This window comes from Oncorhynchus nerka, linkage group LG17 (assembly GCF_034236695.1).
Source record: "Oncorhynchus nerka isolate Pitt River linkage group LG17, Oner_Uvic_2.0, whole genome shotgun sequence".
Lineage (NCBI taxonomy): Eukaryota > Metazoa > Chordata > Actinopteri > Salmoniformes > Salmonidae > Oncorhynchus > Oncorhynchus nerka.
Genome location: NC_088412.1, coordinates 1,833,332 through 1,852,664, shown reverse-complemented (window position 1 = coordinate 1,852,664; position 19,333 = coordinate 1,833,332). Strand labels below are relative to the sequence as shown.

At 56.2% G+C, this 19,333-nt stretch overlaps 1 protein-coding gene across 1 annotated transcript in view; it reads right to left on the bottom strand.

Moving 5' to 3' along the window:
- The window catches only part of LOC115126106 (C-myc promoter-binding protein-like), a 118,039-nt gene extending 99,970 nt beyond the window's left edge, over positions 1-18,069 (bottom strand). The window contains 2 exon segments of the mRNA XM_065002742.1: positions 17,148-17,284; positions 17,875-18,069. Of these exon segments, the coding sequence (XP_064858814.1) occupies positions 17,148-17,284; positions 17,875-18,066 (329 nt within the window). The 5' untranslated portion in view covers positions 18,067-18,069.
- Positions 18,070-19,333: the final 1,264 nt, after the last annotated feature.

Genomic DNA, 19,333 nt, shown 5'->3' with positions numbered 1-19,333 from the left:
GGTCGCCATAATAGAGGCAGCCCTGTACAGTAGGGGTCACCATGATAGAGGCAGAGGCAGCACTGTACAGTAGGGGTCGCCATGACAGAGGCAGCCCTGTACAGTAGGGGTCACCATGACAGAGGCAGCCCTGTACAGTAGGGGTCACCATGACAGAGGCAGCCCTGTACAGTAGGGGTCACCATGATAGAGGCAGCACTGTACAGTAGGGGTCGCCATGACAGAGGCAGCCCTGTACAGTAGGGGTCGCCATAATAGAGGCAGCCCTGTACAGTAGGGGTCACCATGATAGAGGCAGAGGCAGCACTGTACAGTAGGGGTCGCCATGACAGAGGCAGCCCTGTACAGTAGGGGTCGCCATGATAGAGGCAGAGGCAGCACTGTACAGTAGGGGTCACCATGACGGAGGCAGCACTGTACAGTAGGGGTCGCCATGACAGAGGCAGAGGCAGCACTGTACAGTAGGGGTCGCCATGATAGAGGCAGCCCTGTACAGTAGGGGTCACCATGACAGAGGCAGCCCTGTACAGTAGGGGTCACCATGATAGAGGCAGCCCTGTACAGTAGGGGTCACCATGAAAGAGACAGCCCTGTACAGTAGGGGTCACCATGATAGAGGCAGCCCTGTACAGTAGGGGTCACCATGACAGAGGCAGCCCTGTACAGTAGGGGTCACCATGACAGAGGCAGAGGCAGCCCTGTACAGTAGGGGTCACCATGACAGAGGCAGCCCTGTACAGTAGGGGTCGCCATGACAGAGGCAGCCCTGTACAGTAGGGGTCGCCATGACAGAGGCAGCCCTGTACAGTAGGGGTCGCCATGACAGAGGCAGAGGCAGCCCTGTACAGTAGGGGTCACCATGACAGAGGCAGCCCTGTACAGTAGGGGTCACCATGACAGAGGCAGCCCTGTACAGTAGGGGTCGCCATGACAGAGACAGAAGCAGCCCTGTACAGTAGGGGTCACCATGACAGAGGCAGCCCTGTACAGTAGGGGTCGCCATGACAGAGACAGAGGCAGCCCTGTACAGTAGGGGTCACCATGACAGAGACAGCCCTGTACAGTAGGGGTCACCATGACAGAGGCAGCCCTGTACAGTAGGGGTCGCCATGATAGAGACAGAGGCAGCCCTGTACAGTAGGGGTCACCATGACAGAGGCAGCCCTGTACAGTAGGGGTCGCCATGATAGAGGCAGAGGCAGCACTGTACAGTAGGGGTCACCATGACAGAGGCAGCCCTGTACAGTAGGGGTCGCCATGATAGAGACAGAGGCAGCCCTGTACAGTAGGGGTCACCAGGATAGAGGCAGAGGCAGCCCTGTACAGTAGGGGTCACCATGATAGAGGCAGAGGCAGCCCTGTACAGTAGGGGTCGCCATGATAGAGGCAGAGGCAGCCCTGTACAGTAGGGGTCGCCATGATAGAGACAGAGGCAGCCCTGTACAGTAGGGGTCGCCATGATAGAGACAGAGGCAGCCCTGTACAGTAGGGGTCACCATGACAGAGGCAGCCCTGTACAGTAGGGGTCACCATGACAGAGGCAGCCCTGTACAGTAGGGGTCGCCATGATAGAGGCAGCACTGTACAGTAGGGGTCACCATGACAGAGACAGAGGCAGCCCTGTACAGGAGGGGTCACCATGACAGAGGCAGCCCTGTACAGTAGGGGTCGCCATGACAGAGACAGCCCTGTACAGTAGGGGTCACCATGAAAGAGACAGCCCTGTACAGTAGGGGTCACCATGATAGAGGCAGCCCTGTACAGTAGGGGTCACCATGACAGAGGCAGCCCTGTACAGTAGGGGTCACCATGACAGAGGCAGAGGCAGCCCTGTACAGTAGGGGTCACCATGACAGAGGCAGCCCTGTACAGTAGGGGTCGCCATGACAGAGGCAGCCCTGTACAGTAGGGGTCGCCATGACAGAGGCAGCCCTGTACAGTAGGGGTCGCCATGACAGAGGCAGAGGCAGCCCTGTACAGTAGGGGTCACCATGACAGAGGCAGCCCTGTACAGTAGGGGTCACCATGACAGAGGCAGCCCTGTACAGTAGGGGTCGCCATGACAGAGACAGAAGCAGCCCTGTACAGTAGGGGTCACCATGACAGAGGCAGCCCTGTACAGTAGGGGTCGCCATGACAGAGACAGAGGCAGCCCTGTACAGTAGGGGTCACCATGACAGAGACAGCCCTGTACAGTAGGGGTCACCATGACAGAGGCAGCCCTGTACAGTAGGGGTCGCCATGATAGAGACAGAGGCAGCCCTGTACAGTAGGGGTCACCATGACAGAGGCAGCCCTGTACAGTAGGGGTCGCCATGATAGAGGCAGAGGCAGCACTGTACAGTAGGGGTCACCATGACAGAGGCAGCCCTGTACAGTAGGGGTCGCCATGATAGAGACAGAGGCAGCCCTGTACAGTAGGGGTCACCAGGATAGAGGCAGAGGCAGCCCTGTACAGTAGGGGTCACCATGATAGAGGCAGAGGCAGCCCTGTACAGTAGGGGTCGCCATGATAGAGGCAGAGGCAGCCCTGTACAGTAGGGGTCGCCATGATAGAGACAGAGGCAGCCCTGTACAGTAGGGGTCGCCATGATAGAGACAGAGGCAGCCCTGTACAGTAGGGGTCACCATGACAGAGGCAGCCCTGTACAGTAGGGGTCACCATGACAGAGGCAGCCCTGTACAGTAGGGGTCGCCATGATAGAGGCAGCACTGTACAGTAGGGGTCACCATGACAGAGACAGAGGCAGCCCTGTACAGGAGGGGTCACCATGACAGAGGCAGCCCTGTACAGTAGGGGTCGCCATGACAGAGACAGCCCTGTACAGTAGGGGTCACCATGAAAGAGACAGCCCTGTACAGTAGGGGTCACCATGATAGAGGCAGCCCTGTACAGTAGGGGTCACCATGACAGAGGCAGCCCTGTACAGTAGGGGTCACCATGACAGAGGCAGAGGCAGCCCTGTACAGTAGGGGTCACCATGACAGAGGCAGCCCTGTACAGTAGGGGTCGCCATGACAGAGGCAGCCCTGTACAGTAGGGGTCGCCATGACAGAGGCAGCCCTGTACAGTAGGGGTCGCCATGACAGAGGCAGAGGCAGCCCTGTACAGTAGGGGTCACCATGACAGAGGCAGCCCTGTACAGTAGGGGTCACCATGACAGAGGCAGCCCTGTACAGTAGGGGTCGCCATGACAGAGACAGAAGCAGCCCTGTACAGTAGGGGTCACCATGACAGAGGCAGCCCTGTACAGTAGGGGTCGCCATGACAGAGACAGAGGCAGCCCTGTACAGTAGGGGTCACCATGACAGAGACAGCCCTGTACAGTAGGGGTCACCATGACAGAGGCAGCCCTGTACAGTAGGGGTCGCCATGATAGAGACAGAGGCAGCCCTGTACAGTAGGGGTCACCATGACAGAGGCAGCCCTGTACAGTAGGGGTCGCCATGATAGAGGCAGAGGCAGCACTGTACAGTAGGGGTCACCATGACAGAGGCAGCCCTGTACAGTAGGGGTCGCCATGATAGAGACAGAGGCAGCCCTGTACAGTAGGGGTCACCAGGATAGAGGCAGAGGCAGCCCTGTACAGTAGGGGTCACCATGATAGAGGCAGAGGCAGCCCTGTACAGTAGGGGTCGCCATGATAGAGGCAGAGGCAGCCCTGTACAGTAGGGGTCGCCATGATAGAGACAGAGGCAGCCCTGTACAGTAGGGGTCGCCATGATAGAGACAGAGGCAGCCCTGTACAGTAGGGGTCACCATGACAGAGGCAGCCCTGTACAGTAGGGGTCACCATGACAGAGGCAGCCCTGTACAGTAGGGGTCGCCATGATAGAGGCAGCACTGTACAGTAGGGGTCACCATGACAGAGACAGAGGCAGCCCTGTACAGGAGGGGTCACCATGACAGAGGCAGCCCTGTACAGTAGGGGTCGCCATGACAGAGGCAGCCCTGTACAGTAGGGGTCGCCATGACAGAGGCAGCCCTGTACAGTAGGGGTCGCCATGACAGAGGCAGCCCTGTACAGTAGGGGTCACCATGACAGAGGCAGCCCTGTACAGTAGGGGTCACCATGACAGAGGCAGCCCTGTACAGTAGGGGTCACCATGACAGAGGCAGCCCTGTACAGTAGGGGTCACCATGATAGAGGCAGCACTGTACAGTAGGGGTCGCCATGACAGAGGCAGCCCTGTACAGTAGGGGTCGCCATGATAGAGGCAGCCCTGTACAGTAGGGGTCACCATGATAGAGGCAGAGGCAGCACTGTACAGTAGGGGTCGCCATGACAGAGGTAGAGGCAGCACTGTACAGTAGGGTCGCCATGACAGAGGCAGCACTGTACAGTAGGGGTCGCCATGACAGAGGCAGCCCTGTACACTAGGGGTCGCCATGATAGAGGCAGCCCTGTACAGTAGGGGTCGCCATGACAGAGGCAGCCCTGTACAGTAGGGGTCGCCATGATAGAGGCAGCCCTGTACAGTAGGGGTCACCATGACAGAGGCAGCCCTGTACAGTAGGGGTCACCATGATAGAGGCAGCCCTGTACAGTAGGGGTCACCATGACAGAGACAGCCCTGTACAGTAGGGGTCACCATGATAGAGGCAGCCCTGTACAGTAGGGGTCACCATGACAGAGGCAGCCCTGTACAGTAGGGGTCACCATGACAGAGGCAGCCCTGTACAGTAGGGGTCACCATGACAGAGGCAGCCCTGTACAGTAGGGGTCACCATGACAGAGGCAGAGGCAGCCCTGTACAGTAGGGGTCACCATGACAGAGGCAGCCCTGTACAGTAGGGGTCACCATGACAGAGGCAGCCCTGTACAGTAGGGGTCGCCATGATAGAGACAGAGGCAGCCCTGTACAGTAGGGGTCACCATGACAGAGGCAGCCCTGTACAGTAGGGGTCACCATGACAGAGGCAGCCCTGTACAGTAGGGGTCGCCATGATAGAGGCAGCACTGTACAGTAGGGGTCACCATGACAGAGACAGAGGCAGCCCTGTACAGGAGGGGTCACCATGACAGAGGCAGCCCTGTACAGTAGGGGTCGCCATGACAGAGGCAGCCCTGTACAGTAGGGGTCGCCATGACAGAGGCAGCCCTGTACAGTAGGGGTCGCCATGACAGAGGCAGCCCTGTACAGTAGGGGTCACCATGACAGAGGCAGCCCTGTACAGTAGGGGTCACCATGACAGAGGCAGCCCTGTACAGTAGGGGTCACCATGACAGAGGCAGCCCTGTACAGTAGGGGTCACCATGATAGAGGCAGCACTGTACAGTAGGGGTCGCCATGACAGAGGCAGCCCTGTACAGTAGGGGTCGCCATGATAGAGGCAGCCCTGTACAGTAGGGGTCACCATGATAGAGGCAGAGGCAGCACTGTACAGTAGGGGTCGCCATGACAGAGGTAGAGGCAGCACTGTACAGTAGGGGTCGCCATGACAGAGGCAGCACTGTACAGTAGGGGTCGCCATGACAGAGGCAGCCCTGTACACTAGGGGTCGCCATGATAGAGGCAGCCCTGTACAGTAGGGGTCGCCATGACAGAGGCAGCCCTGTGCAGTAGGGGTCGCCATGATAGAGGCAGCCCTGTACAGTAGGGGTCACCATGACAGAGGCAGCCCTGTACAGTAGGGGTCACCATGATAGAGGCAGCCCTGTACAGTAGGGGTCACCATGACAGAGACAGCCCTGTACAGTAGGGGTCACCATGATAGAGGCAGCCCTGTACAGTAGGGGTCACCATGACAGAGGCAGCCCTGTACAGTAGGGGTCACCATGACAGAGGCAGCCCTGTACAGTAGGGGTCACCATGACAGAGGCAGAGGCAGCCCTGTACAGTAGGGGTCACCATGACAGAGGCAGCCCTGTACAGTAGGGGTCACCATGACAGAGGCAGCCCTGTACAGTAGGGGTCGCCATGATAGAGACAGAGGCAGCCCTGTACAGTAGGGGTCACCATGACAGAGGCAGCCCTGTACAGTAGGGGTCGCCATGATAGAGGCAGAGGCAGCACTGTACAGTAGGGGTCACCATGACAGAGGCAGCCCTGTACAGTAGGGGTCGCCATGATAGAGACAGAGGCAGCCCTGTACAGTAGGGGTCGCCATGACAGAGACAGAAGCAGCCCTGTACAGTAGGGGTCACCATGACAGAGGCAGCCCTGTACAGTAGGGGTCGCCATGACAGAGACAGAGGCAGCCCTGTACAGTAGGGGTCACCATGACAGAGACAGCCCTGTACAGTAGGGGTCACCATGACAGAGGCAGCCCTGTACAGTAGGGGTCGCCATGATAGAGACAGAGGCAGCCCTGTACAGTAGGGGTCACCATGACAGAGGCAGCCCTGTACAGTAGGGGTCGCCATGATAGAGGCAGAGGCAGCACTGTACAGTAGGGGTCACCATGACAGAGGCAGCCCTGTACAGTAGGGGTCGCCATGATAGAGACAGAGGCAGCCCTGTACAGTAGGGGTCACCAGGATAGAGGCAGAGGCAGCCCTGTACAGTAGGGGTCACCATGATAGAGGCAGAGGCAGCCCTGTACAGTAGGGGTCGCCATGATAGAGGCAGAGGCAGCCCTGTACAGTAGGGGTCGCCATGATAGAGACAGAGGCAGCCCTGTACAGTAGGGGTCGCCATGATAGAGACAGAGGCAGCCCTGTACAGTAGGGGTCACCATGACAGAGGCAGCCCTGTACAGTAGGGGTCACCATGACAGAGGCAGCCCTGTACAGTAGGGGTCGCCATGATAGAGGCAGCACTGTACAGTAGGGGTCACCATGACAGAGACAGAGGCAGCCCTGTACAGGAGGGGTCACCATGACAGAGGCAGCCCTGTACAGTAGGGGTCGCCATGACAGAGGCAGCCCTGTACAGTAGGGGTCGCCATGACAGAGGCAGCCCTGTACAGTAGGGGTCGCCATGACAGAGGCAGCCCTGTACAGTAGGGGTCACCATGACAGAGGCAGCCCTGTACAGTAGGGGTCACCATGACAGAGGCAGCCCTGTACAGTAGGGGTCACCATGACAGAGGCAGCCCTGTACAGTAGGGGTCACCATGATAGAGGCAGCACTGTACAGTAGGGGTCGCCATGACAGAGGCAGCCCTGTACAGTAGGGGTCGCCATGATAGAGGCAGCCCTGTACAGTAGGGGTCACCATGATAGAGGCAGAGGCAGCACTGTACAGTAGGGGTCGCCATGACAGAGGTAGAGGCAGCACTGTACAGTAGGGGTCGCCATGACAGAGGCAGCACTGTACAGTAGGGGTCGCCATGACAGAGGCAGCCCTGTACACTAGGGGTCGCCATGATAGAGGCAGCCCTGTACAGTAGGGGTCGCCATGACAGAGGCAGCCCTGTACACTAGGGGTCGCCATGATAGAGGCAGCCCTGTACAGTAGGGGTCGCCATGACAGAGGCAGCCCTGTACAGTAGGGGTCGCCATGATAGAGGCAGCCCTGTACAGTAGGGGTCACCATGACAGAGGCAGCCCTGTACAGTAGGGGTCACCATGATAGAGGCAGCCCTGTACAGTAGGGGTCACCATGACAGAGACAGCCCTGTACAGTAGGGGTCACCATGATAGAGGCAGCCCTGTACAGTAGGGGTCACCATGACAGAGGCAGCCCTGTACAGTAGGGGTCACCATGACAGAGGCAGCCCTGTACAGTAGGGGTCACCATGACAGAGGCAGCCCTGTACAGTAGGGGTCACCATGACAGAGGCAGAGGCAGCCCTGTACAGTAGGGGTCACCATGACAGAGGCAGCCCTGTACAGTAGGGGTCACCATGACAGAGGCAGCCCTGTACAGTAGGGGTCGCCATGATAGAGACAGAGGCAGCCCTGTACAGTAGGGGTCACCATGACAGAGGCAGCCCTGTACAGTAGGGGTCGCCATGATAGAGGCAGAGGCAGCACTGTACAGTAGGGGTCACCATGACAGAGGCAGCCCTGTACAGTAGGGGTCGCCATGATAGAGACAGAGGCAGCCCTGTACAGTAGGGGTCACCAGGATAGAGGCAGAGGCAGCCCTGTACAGTAGGGGTCACCATGATAGAGGCAGAGGCAGCCCTGTACAGTAGGGGTCGCCATGATAGAGGCAGAGGCAGCCCTGTACAGTAGGGGTCGCCATGATAGAGACAGAGGCAGCCCTGTACAGTAGGGGTCGCCATGATAGAGACAGAGGCAGCCCTGTACAGTAGGGGTCACCATGACAGAGGCAGCCCTGTACAGTAGGGGTCACATGACAGAGGCAGCCCTGTACAGTAGGGGTCGCCATGATAGAGGCAGCACTGTACAGTAGGGGTCACCATGACAGAGACAGAGGCAGCCCTGTACAGGAGGGGTCACCATGACAGAGGCAGCCCTGTACAGTAGGGGTCGCCATGACAGAGGCAGCCCTGTACAGTAGCCATGACAGGGCAGCCCTGTACAGTAGGGGTCGCCATGACAGAGGCAGCCCTGTACAGTAGGGGTCCCATGACAGAGGCAGCCCTGTACAGTAGGGGTCACCATGACAGAGGCAGCCCTGTACAGTAGGGGTCACCATGACAGAGGCAGCCCTGTACAGTAGGGGTCACCATGATAGAGGCAGCACTGTACAGTAGGGGTCGCCATGACAGAGGCAGCCCTGTACAGTAGGGGTCGCCATGATAGAGGCAGCCCTGTACAGTAGGGGTCACCATGATAGAGGCAGAGGCAGCACTGTACAGTAGGGGTCGCCATGACAGAGGTAGAGGCAGCACTGTACAGTAGGGGTCGCCATGACAGAGGCAGCACTGTACAGTAGGGGTCGCCATGACAGAGGCAGCCCTGTACAGTAGGGGTCGCCATGATAGAGGCAGCCCTGTACAGTAGGGGTCGCCATGACAGAGGCAGCCCTGTACAGTAGGGGTCGCCATGATAGAGGCAGCCCTGTACAGTAGGGGTCACCATGACAGAGGCAGCCCTGTACAGTAGGGGTCACCATGATAGAGGCAGCCCTGTACAGTAGGGGTCACCATGACAGAGACAGCCCTGTACAGTAGGGGTCACCATGATAGAGGCAGCCCTGTACAGTAGGGGTCACCATGACAGAGGCAGCCCTGTACAGTAGGGGTCACCATGACAGAGGCAGCCCTGTACAGTAGGGGTCACCATGACAGAGGCAGCCCTGTACAGTAGGGGTCACCATGACAGAGGCAGAGGCAGCCCTGTACAGTAGGGGTCACCATGACAGAGGCAGCCCTGTACAGTAGGGGTCGCCATGACAGAGGCAGCCCTGTACAGTAGGGGTCACCATGACAGAGGCAGCCCTGTACAGTAGGGGTCACCATGACAGAGGCAGCCCTGTACAGTAGGGGTCGCCATGACAGAGGCAGCCCTGTACAGTAGGGGTCGCCATGACAGAGGCAGAGGCAGCCCTGTACAGTAGGGGTCACCATGACAGAGGCAGCCCTGTACAGTAGGGGTCACCATGACAGAGGCAGCCCTGTACAGTAGGGGTCGCCGTGACAGAGGCAGAGGCAGCCCTGTACAGTAGGGGTCACCATGACAGAGACAGCCCTGTACAGTAGGGGTCACCATGACAGAGGCAGCCCTGTACAGTAGGGGTCACCATGACAGAGGCAGCCCTGTACAGTAGGGGTCACCATGACAGAGGCAGCCCTGTACAGTAGGGGTCACCATGACAGAGGCAGAGCAGCCCCTGTACAGTCCCTGTACAGTAGGGGTCACCATGACAGAGGCAGCCCTGTACAGTAGGGGTCACCATGACAGAGGCAGCCCTGTACAGTAGGGGTCACCATGACAGAGGCAGCCCTGTACAGTAGGGGTCACCATGACAGAGGCAGCCCTGTACAGTAGGGGTCACCATGACAGAGGCAGCCCTGTACAGTAGGGGTCACCATGACAGAGACAGAGGCAGCCCTGTACAGTAGGGGTCACCATGACAGAGACAGAGGCAGCCCTGTACAGTAGGGGTCGCCATGACAGAGACAGCCCTGTACAGTAGGGGTCACCATGACAGAGGCAGCCCTGTACAGTAGGGGTCACCATGACAGAGGCAGCCCTGTACAGTAGGGGTCACCATGACAGAGGCAGCCCTGTACAGTAGGGGTCACCATGACAGAGGCAGCCCTGTACAGTAGGGGTCACCATGACAGAGGCAGAGGCAGCCCTGTACAGTAGGGGTCACCATGACAGAGGCAGCCCTGTACAGTAGGGGTCACCATGACAGAGGCAGCCCTGTACAGTAGGGGTCACCATGACAGAGGCAGCCCTGTACAGTAGGGGTCACCATGACAGAGGCAGCCCTGTACAGTAGGGGTCACCATGACAGAGGCAGCCCTGTACAGTAGGGGTCACCATGACAGAGACAGAGGCAGCCCTGTACAGTAGGGGTCACCATGACAGAGACAGAGGCAGCCCTGTACAGTAGGGGTCGCCATGACAGAGACAGAGACAGCCCTGTACAGTAGGGGTCACCATGACAGAGACAGAGACAGCCCTGTACAGTAGGGGTCACCATGACAGAGACAGAGACAGCCCTGTACAGTAGGGGTCACCATGACAGAGACAGAGGCAGCCCTGTACAGTAGGGGTCACCATGACAGAGGCAGCCCTGTACAGTAGGGGTCGCCATGACAGAGGCAGAGGCAGCCCTGTACAGTAGGGGTCGCCATGACAGAGGCAGCCCTGTACAGTAGGGGTCACCATGACAGAGACAGCCCTGTACAGTAGGGGTCACCATGACAGAGGCAGCCCTGTACAGTAGGGGTCACCATGACAGAGACAGCCCTGTACAGTAGGGGTCACCATGACAGAGACAGCCCTGTACAGTAGGGGTCGCCATGACAGAGACAGCCCTGTACAGTAGGGGTCACCATGACAGAGACAGCCCTGTACAGTAGGGGTCACCATGACAGAGACAGCCCTGTACAATAGGGGTCACCATGACAGAGGCAGAGGCAGCCCTGTACAGTAGGGGTCGCCATGATAGAGACAGAGGCAGCCCTGTACAGTAGGGGTCGCCATGACAGAGGCAGCCCTGTACAGTAGGGGTCGCCATGATAGAGGCAGCACTGTACAGTAGGGGTCGCCATGACAGAGGCAGCCCTGTACAGTAGGGGTCACCATGACAGAGGCAGCCCTGTACAGTAGGGGTCACCATGACAGAGGCAGCCCTGTACAGTAGGGGTCACCATGACAGAGGCAGCCCTGTACAGTAGGGGTCACCATGACAGAGGCAGCCCTGTACAGTAGGGGTCACCATGACAGAGGCAGCCCTGTACAGTAGGGGTCGCCATGACAGAGGCAGAGGCAGCCCTGTACAGTAGGGGTCGCCATGACAGAGGCAGCCCTGTACAGTAGGGGTCACCATGACAGAGGCAGCCCTGTACAGTAGGGGTCACCATGACAGAGGCAGCCCTGTACAGTAGGGGTCACCATGACAGAGGCAGCCCTGTACAGTAGGGGTCGCCATGACAGAGGCAGCCCTGTACAGTAGGGGTCGCCATGACAGAGACAGCCCTGTACAGTAGGGGTCACCATGACAGAGGCAGCCCTGTACAGTAGGGGTCACCATGACAGAGGCAGCCCTGTACAGTAGGGGTCACCATGACAGAGGCAGCCCTGTACAGTAGGGGTCACCATGACAGAGGCAGCCCTGTACAGTAGGGGTCACCATGACAGAGGCAGCCCTGTACAGTAGGGGTCGCCATGACAGAGACAGCCCTGTACAGTAGGGGTCGCCATGACAGAGACAGCCCTGTACAGTAGGGGTCACCATGACAGAGGCAGCCCTGTACAGTAGGGGTCGCCATGACAGAGACAGAGGCAGCCCTGTACAGTAGGGGTCACCATGACAGAGACAGCCCTGTACAGTAGGGGTCGCCATGACAGAGACAGCCCTGTACAGTAGGGGTCACCATGACAGAGACAGCCCTGTACAGTAGGGGTCGCCATGACAGAGACAGAGGCAGCCCTGTACAGTAGGGGTCGCCATGACAGAGACAGAGGCAGCCCTGTACAGTAGGGGTCACCATGACAGAGGCAGCCCTGTACAGTAGGGGTCGCCATGACAGAGACAGAGGCAGCCCTGTACAGTAGGGGTCACCATGACAGAGGCAGCCCTGTACAGTAGGGGTCGCCATGACAGAGGCAGCCCTGTACAGTAGGGGTCGCCATGACAGAGACAGCCCTGTACAGTAGGGGTCACCATGACAGAGGCAGCCCTGTACAGTAGGGGTCACCATGACAGAGGCAGCCCTGTACAGTAGGGGTCACCATGACAGAGGCAGCCCTGTACAGTAGGGGTCACCATGACAGAGGCAGCCCTGTACAGTAGGGGTCACCATGACAGAGGCAGCCCTGTACAGTAGGGGTCGCCATGACAGAGACAGCCCTGTACAGTAGGGGTCGCCATGACAGAGACAGCCCTGTACAGTAGGGGTCACCATGACAGAGGCAGCCCTGTACAGTAGGGGTCGCCATGACAGAGACAGAGGCAGCCCTGTACAGTAGGGGTCACCATGACAGAGACAGCCCTGTACAGTAGGGGTCACCATGACAGAGACAGCCCTGTACAGTAGGGGTCCCATGACAGAGACAGCCCTGTACAGTAGGGGTCACCATGACAGTAGTCACCATGACAGCCCTGTACAGTAGGGGTCGCCATGACAGAGACAGAGGCAGCCCTGTACAGTAGGGGTCGCCATGACAGAGACAGAGGCAGCCCTGTACAGTAGGGGTCACCATGACAGAGGCAGCCCTGTACAGTAGGGGTCGCCGCAGCATGACAGTAGGGTCACCATGACAGGCAGCCCTGTACAGTAGGGGTCACCATGACCATGTACAGTAGGGGTCACCATGACAGAGGCAGCCCTGTACAGTAGGGGTCACCATGACAGAGACAGCCCTGTACAGTAGGGGTCACCATGACAGAGGCAGCCCTGTACAGTAGGGGTCACCATGACAGAGACAGCCCTGTACAGTAGGGGTCACCATGACAGAGACAGCCCTGTACAGTAGGGGTCGCCATGACAGAGACAGCTCTGTACAGTAGGGGTCACCATGACAGAGACAGCCCTGTACAGTAGGGGTCACCATGACAGAGACAGCCCTGTACAGTAGGGGTCACCATGACAGAGGCAGAGGCAGCCCTGTACAGTAGGGGTCGCCATGACAGAGAGGCAGCCCTGTACAGTAGGGGTCGCCATGACAGAGGCAGCCCTGTACAGTAGGGGTCGCCATGATAGAGGCAGCACTGTACAGTAGGGGTCGCCATGACAGAGACAGCCCTGTACAGTAGGGGTCACCATGACAGAGGCAGCCCTGTACAGTAGGGGTCACCATGACAGAGGCAGAGGCAGCCCTGTACAGTAGGGGTCGCCATGACAGAGGCAGCCCTGTACAGTAGGGGTCACCATGACAGAGGCAGCCCTGTACAGTAGGGGTCACCATGACAGAGGCAGCCCTGTACAGTAGGGGTCACCATGACAGAGGCAGCCCTGTACAGTAGGGGTCGCCATGACAGAGGCAGCCCTGTACAGTAGGGGTCACCATGACAGAGGCAGCCCTGTACAGTAGGGGTCGCCATGACAGAGGCAGCCCTGTACAGTAGGGGTCACCATGACAGAGGCAGCCCTGTACAGTAGGGGTCACCATGACAGAGGCAGCCCTGTACAGTAGGGGTCACCATGACAGAGGCAGCCCTGTACAGTAGGGGTCACCATGACAGAGGCAGCCCTGTACAGTAGGGGTCACCATGACAGAGGCAGCCCTGTACAGTAGGGGTCACCATGACAGAGACAGCCCTGTACAGTAGGGGTCGCCATGACAGAGACAGCCCTGTACAGTAGGGGTCACCATGACAGAGGCAGCCCTGTACAGTAGGGGTCGCCATGACAGAGACAGAGGCAGCCCTGTACAGTAGGGGTCACCATGACAGAGGCAGCCCTGTACAGTAGGGGTCGCCATGACAGAGGACAGCCCTGTACAGTAGGGGTCACCATGACAGAGACAGCCCTGTACAGTAGGGGTCGCCATGACAGAGACAGAGGCAGCCCTGTACAGTAGGGGTCGCCATGACAGAGACAGAGGCAGCCCTGTACAGTAGGGGTCACCATGACAGAGGCAGCCCTGTACAGTAGGGGTCGCCATGACAGAGACAGAGGCAGCCCTGTACAGTAGGGGTCGCCATGACAGAGGCAGCCCTGTACAGTAGGGGTCACCATGACAGAGGCAGCCCTGTACAGTAGGGTCACCATGACAGAGGCAGCCCTGTACAGTAGGGGTCGCCATGACAGAGACAGCCCTGTACAGTAGGGGTCACCATGACAGAGGCAGCCCTGTACAGTAGGGGTCACCATGACAGAGGCAGCCCTGTACAGTAGGGGTCACCATGACAGAGGCAGCCCTGTACAGTAGGGGTCACCATGACAGAGGCAGCCCTGTACAGTAGGGGTCACCATGACAGAGGCAGCCCTGTACAGTAGGGGTCGCCATGACAGAGACAGCCCTGTACAGTAGGGGTCGCCATGACAGAGACAGCCCTGTACAGTAGGGGTCACCATGACAGAGGCAGCCCTGTACAGTAGGGGTCGCCATGACAGAGACAGAGGCAGCCCTGTACAGTAGGGGTCACCATGACAGAGACAGCCCTGTACAGTAGGGGTCACCATGACAGCCCTGAGGCAGCCCTGTACAGTAGGGGTCGCCATGACAGAGGCAGCCCTGTACAGTAGGGGTCACCATGACAGAGGCAGCCCTGTACAGTAGGGGTCACCATGACAGAGGCAGCCCTGTACAGTAGGGGTCACCATGACAGAGGCAGCCCTGTACAGTAGGGGTCACCATGACAGAGGCAGCCCTGTACAGTAGGGGTCACCATGACAGAGGCAGCCCTGTACAGTAGGGGTCGCCATGACAGAGACAGCCCTGTACAGTAGGGGTCGCCATGACAGAGACAGCCCTGTACAGTAGGGGTCACCATGACAGAGGCAGCCCTGTACAGTAGGGGTCGCCATGACAGAGACAGAGGCAGCCCTGTACAGTAGGGGTCACCATGACAGAGACAGCCCTGTACAGTAGGGGTCGCCATGACAGAGACAGCCCTGTACAGTAGGGGTCACCATGACAGAGACAGCCCTGTACAGTAGGGGTCGCCATGACAGAGACAGAGGCAGCCCTGTACAGTAGGGGTCGCCATGACAGAGACAGAGGCAGCCCTGTACAGTAGGGGTCACCATGACAGAGGCAGCCCTGTACAGTAGGGGTCGCCATGACAGAGACAGAGGCAGCCCTGTACAGTAGGGGTCGCCATGACAGAGACAGAGGCAGCCCTGTACAGTAGGGGTCACCATGACAGAGGCAGCCCTGTACAGTAGGTGTCGCCATGACAGAGGCAGCCCTGTACAGTAGGGGTCGCCATGACAGAGGCAGCCCTGACAGATGACAGAGGCAGCCCTGTACAGTAGGGGTCACCATGACAGAGGCAGCCCTGTACAGTAGGGGTCACCATGACAGAGGCAGCCCTGTACAGTAGGGGTCACCATGACAGAGGCAGCCCTGTACAGTAGGGGTCACCATGACAGAGGCAGCCCTGTACAGTAGGGGTCACAGAGACAGCCCTGACAGTAGGGGTCACCATGACAGAGCAGCCCTGTACAGTAGGGGTCACCATGACAGAGGCAGCCCTGTACAGTAGGGGTCACCATGACAGAGGCAGCCCTGTACAGTAGGGGTCACCATGACAGAGGCAGCCCTGTACAGTAGGGGTCGCCATGACAGAGTTGGCAGCCCTGTACAGTACCCGGGGAAGAACTGTGACATGGAAGAGGGCCCTGTACAGTACCATGACAGAGCAGCCCTGTACAGTAGGGGTCCCCTGACAGAGGCAGCCCTGTACAGTAGGGGTGATTGAGCCATGACAGATGAGGCAGCCCTGTACAGTAGCCATGACCAGCCCTGTACAGTAGGGGTCACCATCAGCCCTGTACATAGGGACCAGACAGAGGCAGCCCTGTACAGTAGGATAAGTCGCCATGACAGAGGACAGCCCTGTACAGTAGGGGTCACCATGACAGAGACAGCCCTGTACAGTAGGGGTCGCCATGACAGAGACAGCCCTGTACAGTAGGGGTCACCATGACAGAGGCAGCCCTGTACAGGGTGAGGGCAGCCCTGTACAGTAGGGGTCACCATGACAGAACTGGCATGACAGAGACAGAGGCAGCCCTGTACAGTAGGGGTCACCATGACAGAGGCAGCCCTGTACAGTAGGGGTCACCATGACAGAGGCAGCCCTGTACAGTAGGGGTCGCCATGACAGAGGCAGCCCTGTACAGTAGGGGTAAACACACAACCACACCAGAAATGACAGGCAGCCCTGTACAGTAGGGGTAGGAGTAGGAGATGGGATTAAGGTTGTTTTGTGAGATTATAGGCCAGTGACCCGGGGAAGAACTGTTCCTAGGTCAGATCTAATGGAAGAGGTGATTGAGTGCTGTAGTGTTTTGGGTAAGTGACAGCAGAAGCACTGTTCCTAGGTCAGATCTAATGGAAGAGGTGATTGAGTGCTGTAGTAGTGTGTGACAGCAGAAGAACTGCTCCTAGGTCAGATCTAATGGAAGAGGTGATTGAGTGCTGTAGTAGTGACAGCAGAAGCACTGTTCCTAGACCCGTTTTAGGAAAAGGGCATTGGTGTAGTGGTGTGGGGTGATTGGCCAGTAACTGTTCCTCGTTCAGTCCTAGGAGTCTGCTATAGGATTAGTGGTGTGAGTGACCATTTAAGTACAGATCCTAGACCAGTCCTTCTAGAAAAATAGGGACTAGTGTTGTGCTGTGAATAACAGGATAAGTACTAATCCTAGACCAGCACTAGGAGGTCGTGATAGGATTAGTGTAGTGTTGTTATAAGTCACAGGAAAATAACTGATTTCAGGTCAGTATTAGAAGGAACAGGGGATTAGGATGCATCCCAAATAGCACCCTATTCTCTATATAGTGCACTATTTTTGACCAGGGCCCCTAGGGATGCTATTTGGGATGGAGCTAGGGATTAGTGTAGTGTTTCTGTGAGTGACCATGTAAGAACTGTTCCTAGACCAGCATTTATCAAGGTAAGGAGTAGTGTAGTGTTGCGAGTAGCAGGAGATGACTGACCCCAGATCGGTGAGAGGAGGTTTATCTCGGCCTCTCTTGTAGCAGAGGTAAATCTGAGGCCCTCGGAGACTGGCTCCGTTCAGCTCTGCAGACAGACCAGACGGGGTGGACTCTAAGCAGGTGTAACCCTGAGGAACCTAGGAATAAATAATTATACACAAAGACAAAAACATCACAACGATACATTCATAGGGCAGGTACGGGGTTTATGGGATGTGTGGTCCTGTGTGGATCAGTTGGTGGAGTGTGGAACTCGCAAGGCCAAGGATTGTGAGTTCAATTCCTGCCTGGGCCACCATATGAACACATGTGACTGTAAGTCACTCTAGATGAAGAAAGGTGTTAGCTAAATGTCATAAATAATCCTCAGTTTAAGTTGAAAAGCATAGAACCTTTGGGGACAACGTTTAATTTGCAGAGTGCTTTTTCATTAAACGCAGAAATCACAAAGCTCTGTACATCAAAAAACAACTTTACATATGATGATTTATGAAGGCTGAAAGTTAGAGTTGAAACATACTGGTAACTTTCCCAAACCAGGTTTACCAGAAATCCTTGATGGAAGATCCCAGAATCAGGAGTGGATAAGTAGGAAGTCGAGAAACCAACCCAATTAAGATTTCTGGAAAACCTGGGAAACCTGGGAAATTTACCAGAATTTCTTTACCTCACAAAAAGCTAAAAACTAAAAGCTAAACAAAAAAAGGCTAGTAGTGTACTACTGTACCGCTTCCCCTAGTGAGCATATAACCACAGCTATGTCTGTGATGGGGGCCAGGGGCCGGCCACCAGGGGCCGAGCGGGGAGAGCGACCAGGAACATCGTCCAGCTGCAGTTCCTCCTCTAAGGGCTTGGAGGAGTCAGTGAGCCCTGCTACCACAAAGTAGTCTGCTATGCGAGGACCTGTCTCCTCCATCATCAACCATGGGCTAAAGAGAGAGAGAGGGGAGAGGAAGATGGGGAGAGGGTGAGAGAGCGAGAGAGAGAGTTCAGGTTAGTTTATTTATAAATAAATACCGTATGAAGTAATCTGTTACGTGAGTGTTGAGGAAGCAACTCTAAAAATATAGTTTACCAAAGCTACCAACTACTTCCTACTGGTAGAATTAGAAACTACACTAAAGCTAAACCTTGAGAGAAATATAGTTTAGTTAACTAAAGTTAATTTGAAAAAGTAGTTCACTACATCCAAACTACTTTGTGAAAAAATTATCACATGTAAATCTGTCAGAGACTACAAATTGCAAGTACAGATCCCTTTAGGGTCAAATGTTACGATGTCTCAAGTGTTAGGAATTAGGCAGGTCTAATGCCGAAAAAATAAAGGAAATTATTGCCTACTTCACCCATATCATATTTTGTTTTTGCAGAAAACGTAAGAGTGTAGTTCCAGTAGTTGGCTACACCGCTACATGGTAAAACAGTAGTGTGTAGTTCCAGTAGTTAGCTACACCGCTACATGGTAAAACAGTAGTGTGTAGTTCCAGTAGTTAGCTACACCGCTACATGGTAAAACAGTAGTGTGTAGTTCCAGTAGTTAGCTACACCGCTACATGGTAAAACAGTAGTGTGTAGTTCCAGTAGTTAGCTACACTGCTACATGGTAAAACAGTAGTGTGTAGTTCCAGTAGTTAGCTACATGGTAAAATAGTAGTGTGTAGTTCCAGTAGTTAGCTACACCGCTACATGGTAAAACAGTAGTGTGTAGTTCCAGTAGTTAGCTACACCGCTACATGGTAAAACAGTAGTGTGTAGTTCCAGTAGTTAGCTACACCGCTACATGGTAAAACAGTAGTGTGTAGTTCCAGTAGTTAGCTACACCGCTACATGGTAAAACAGTAGTGTGTAGTTCCAGTAGTTAGCTACACCGCTACATGGTAAAACAGTAGTGTGTAGTTCCAGTAGTTAGCTACACCGCTACATGGTAAAACAGTAGTGTGTAGTTAGCTATATCGCTATATGGTAAAACAGTAGTGTGTAGTTCCAGTAGTTAGCTACACCGCTACATGGTAAAACAGTAGTGTGTAAGCTATACATGGTAAAACAGTAGTGTGTAGTTCCAGTAGTTAGCTACACCGCTACATGGTAAAACAGTAGTGTGTAGTTCCAGTAGTTAGCTACACCGCTACATGGTAAAACAGTAGTGTGTAGTTCCAGTAGTTAGCACCGCTACATGGTAAAACAGT